Raw genomic sequence first — 2804 nt, 5'->3', positions numbered from 1 at the left:
CGACTTTAAAAAAAATTTGATTTTCCCCCCGTTTCCACCCGCATGCCCCGCTGCCCCGCGTGCAGCGTGCCGAACCCGCTGTCGCGCCCTCGCGCCCTCGCCCCGTCTCCCGCGGCCTCGCCCCGAACCCGACGGGTTGACCCAAATTGACACCCCTAGTTTGGATTATAAGGTGCCATGTGTGTGTGCAGACGGTGCTCTTCCCGTCTGTACTCTGCACCTAATAATTTTTCGTTTGGAGAGAGATTATTAGGTACGGAGTGCAGACGGGGAGAATCGTCCGCACACTAGTATAAAATCCAGCTAGGTACCATTCGGTACCGCTGGGTACCACTAGGTACCGCTTGGTACCCTGTGTGTGCAGACGGTGCTCTTTCCATATGCACTCCGCACCTAATAATTTTTCGTTTGGATTAATAATTTTTCCTCTCACGCCGTGAGGCGCTTTTATTTGGTTCGATTGACCAGATGCAAGAAACATCCGGTCCTAGGCAAAAAAACGCCTGTATCGAGGTGTACCGAGTTTAAAAAAACTCGGTACACCTCGATACAAGCGTTTTTTTATCTAGGACCGGATGTTCCTCTGCATCCGCGCGGAGAACGTAATAACGGCTCCGCCGTGAGAGCCCGAGGCTTCCCTTTTTATTTATTTATTTATTTTGCGTAAATACCTCAACAATTACCCGCTGAAATCGTGAAACCTAACGTCGGCAAACAGGGAGAGTCGCAAAGATGCTACAGGGCCACGCGCAGGCGATCGTGCCGTCACCGGCGAGACTCGGCCTCTCTAAAGCAACATCTCCCTCGCTTCCCTCCCAAGCCCCTAACCCTAACCCTAACCCTAACCCTAATTTAAAGCCCACTCCTTTCTCCGCCTCCTCTACGTCCGCCCCCGTCACCACGTCCTCGTCCCTCCTCTCTCTCCTCCCTCCGCTTCCTCGGGCCCAATCCCTTCTCCTTCAGATGGCTTTACTTTCCGGCAAACTCTTCGAAGTTTCACCCCACCGCGCCCTGTGGGCCTCCGCCCGCGCCGGAGGTCCGCCGACCTTCCTCCCCGGTGCTCAGTCCCAACCTCTCTCCCTCGATCCTCGCCACCCTTCACCACCCACCACAACCAAAGAGGTCCTTTCTCTCTTTACCTCCTTCCAGACTCAGCTTTTCGAGTCCGTCGCGGAGCTTCAGGAGATACTTGATCTACAAGAATCCAAGTTGAAGATAGCTCGCGAGATCCGCAACAAGGACAGCACCCTCCTCGCCTTCACGCGCAAACTCCACGAGGCCGAGCAGGTTCTTGATCACCTCCTCGACGATTATTCCGACTACCGCCGCGATCCCAAGCGCTTGAAGGGGGAACCCGGTGAAGCCGACTACCAATCCTCTCTACACTCGTCGTTGGATCTGAACGAAGTCTTAGCTTACGCCCACCGAATCAGCTATACCACGTTTGCCCCGCCGGAGCACGGCGCTGGCATGGCGCCGCTGCGCGGCGCCCTCCCGCCTGCACCTCAGGATAACGAGATGCGCGCTTCACAGTTGTATCACTTTGCTGACCTTGATGTTGGGGTACCAAAGAAGGCCCCAGAGGGCAAGGAGGGTGCTGCAGAGAAGATCACAGAGTCGCTCATAGAGCCCACTCCGCCGCGGGAAGAGGCTCCCTTGCATATTCCTCCGCCCATGTTGCCCATCACTGTGCCGCCTGGATGGAAGAAGGGGATGCCAGTGGAGCTTCCTCTCGAGCTTCCACTTGTGCCACCTGGCTGGAAGCCTGGGGACCCTGTACCATTACCGCCACTGGAAGGGGTTGTGGTTGTAAACAAGGGCGACGAGCAGCGTGTAGGTGGTGTGCCGTTGCTGTCAGGATTACTGCTACCGCAGCCAAAGGCCCCGGAGCCAATTCAGGTCAAGTATGTGCAGCTTGATATAAATCCAGACCAGGATGAATATAGCAGTGATTATAGCAGTGAAGTGGGCAGCTCAGAGGAGGATGACGAAGAATGATATTTGTTGTCAAGGTTTGCGGATAAATGTTTTACTACTGGAAAAAGCCAGCTTTTTTGTGAGATTTATCTGCATAGGCTCACAGTTTGTTAAAAATTAAGATGTTGGGCTTTGAAGTTTTTGTGGTGTCTCGTTAAACGAGTAATTTATATATAATTATCAGAAAACCTTTTCAAGTATTAGAATTGTGAGATTTTTCACTTATCGCTGTAACATGCTTACCAGAATGGCCAGACTTAAATGGCCTTCTTATGTTTCATTTGGTTCCATGAAGTTTGGAATCCTTGTGGATCTGCAAAGTCTATTCTCATAGTGATGGACTTGTATATCATTTTATTTTGTTTGGTTGAATGTCTTTTTTAGCGATGAATTTCAGACCCATTATTCGGTTAGAGGTATTATCCATTCTCATTTGATTGTTCTTTTTTTTTTTTGTGTTTTTAAGTTGCAGCGATCAACTTCAAATTCTCATAGAAGGTGGTTTGGTGGAATTTAAGCTCCATATTGGTTTCTAAGACAGCCAACCAATCTGTGGAATATGAAAATTTTCCTTTTTTTATTTTTTTTTTCCACATGAGCCTTGGGAAATCCCATATAAAATGGTATTAGTTATTATTTGTTGCCCCTTTTCAACACTGTACTTGTAACATTTTGTTTTTTCAACCTCAATATTTATGCAGCGTGATTTAACATCTTATAGTGCACTAAGGTTTTATTTGGGACGTCCTTTTTACTAATTTTATAATAATTTTTTTATAAAAATTTGATTTAAGAAGCAGTAAAAAAATCGTCCCAAAAGAAACCTA

The 2804-nt window shown here is 48.6% G+C and overlaps 1 protein-coding gene across 1 annotated transcript; it reads left to right on the top strand.

Annotated features, from left to right (window-relative positions):
- The first annotated feature begins 640 nt into the window (after positions 1 to 640).
- On the top strand, positions 641 to 2364 carry LOC110102104 (mediator of RNA polymerase II transcription subunit 4). Its single transcript, XM_020830279.2, has one exon. It carries the CDS (start codon positions 733 to 735, stop codon positions 1996 to 1998), a length of 1266 nt encoding a protein of 421 aa, XP_020685938.1. The 5' UTR covers positions 641 to 732; the 3' UTR covers positions 1999 to 2364.
- The last annotated feature ends 440 nt before the right edge of the window (positions 2365 to 2804 follow it).

The sequence above is a fragment of the Dendrobium catenatum genome, unplaced genomic scaffold (genome assembly GCF_001605985.2).
Source record: "Dendrobium catenatum unplaced genomic scaffold, ASM160598v2 fragScaff_scaffold_243, whole genome shotgun sequence".
Taxonomy (NCBI): domain Eukaryota; kingdom Viridiplantae; phylum Streptophyta; class Magnoliopsida; order Asparagales; family Orchidaceae; genus Dendrobium; species Dendrobium catenatum.
Note: the sequence above shows the minus strand (reverse complement) of the source record. Positions and strands in the feature narration are given on the sequence as shown.

Excerpts from the sequence above, each read along its gene's own strand:
- LOC110102104 (XM_020830279.2), top strand. The coding sequence starts at position 733 with ATGCTACAGGGCCACGCGCAGGCGATCGTGCCGTCACCGGCGAGACTC.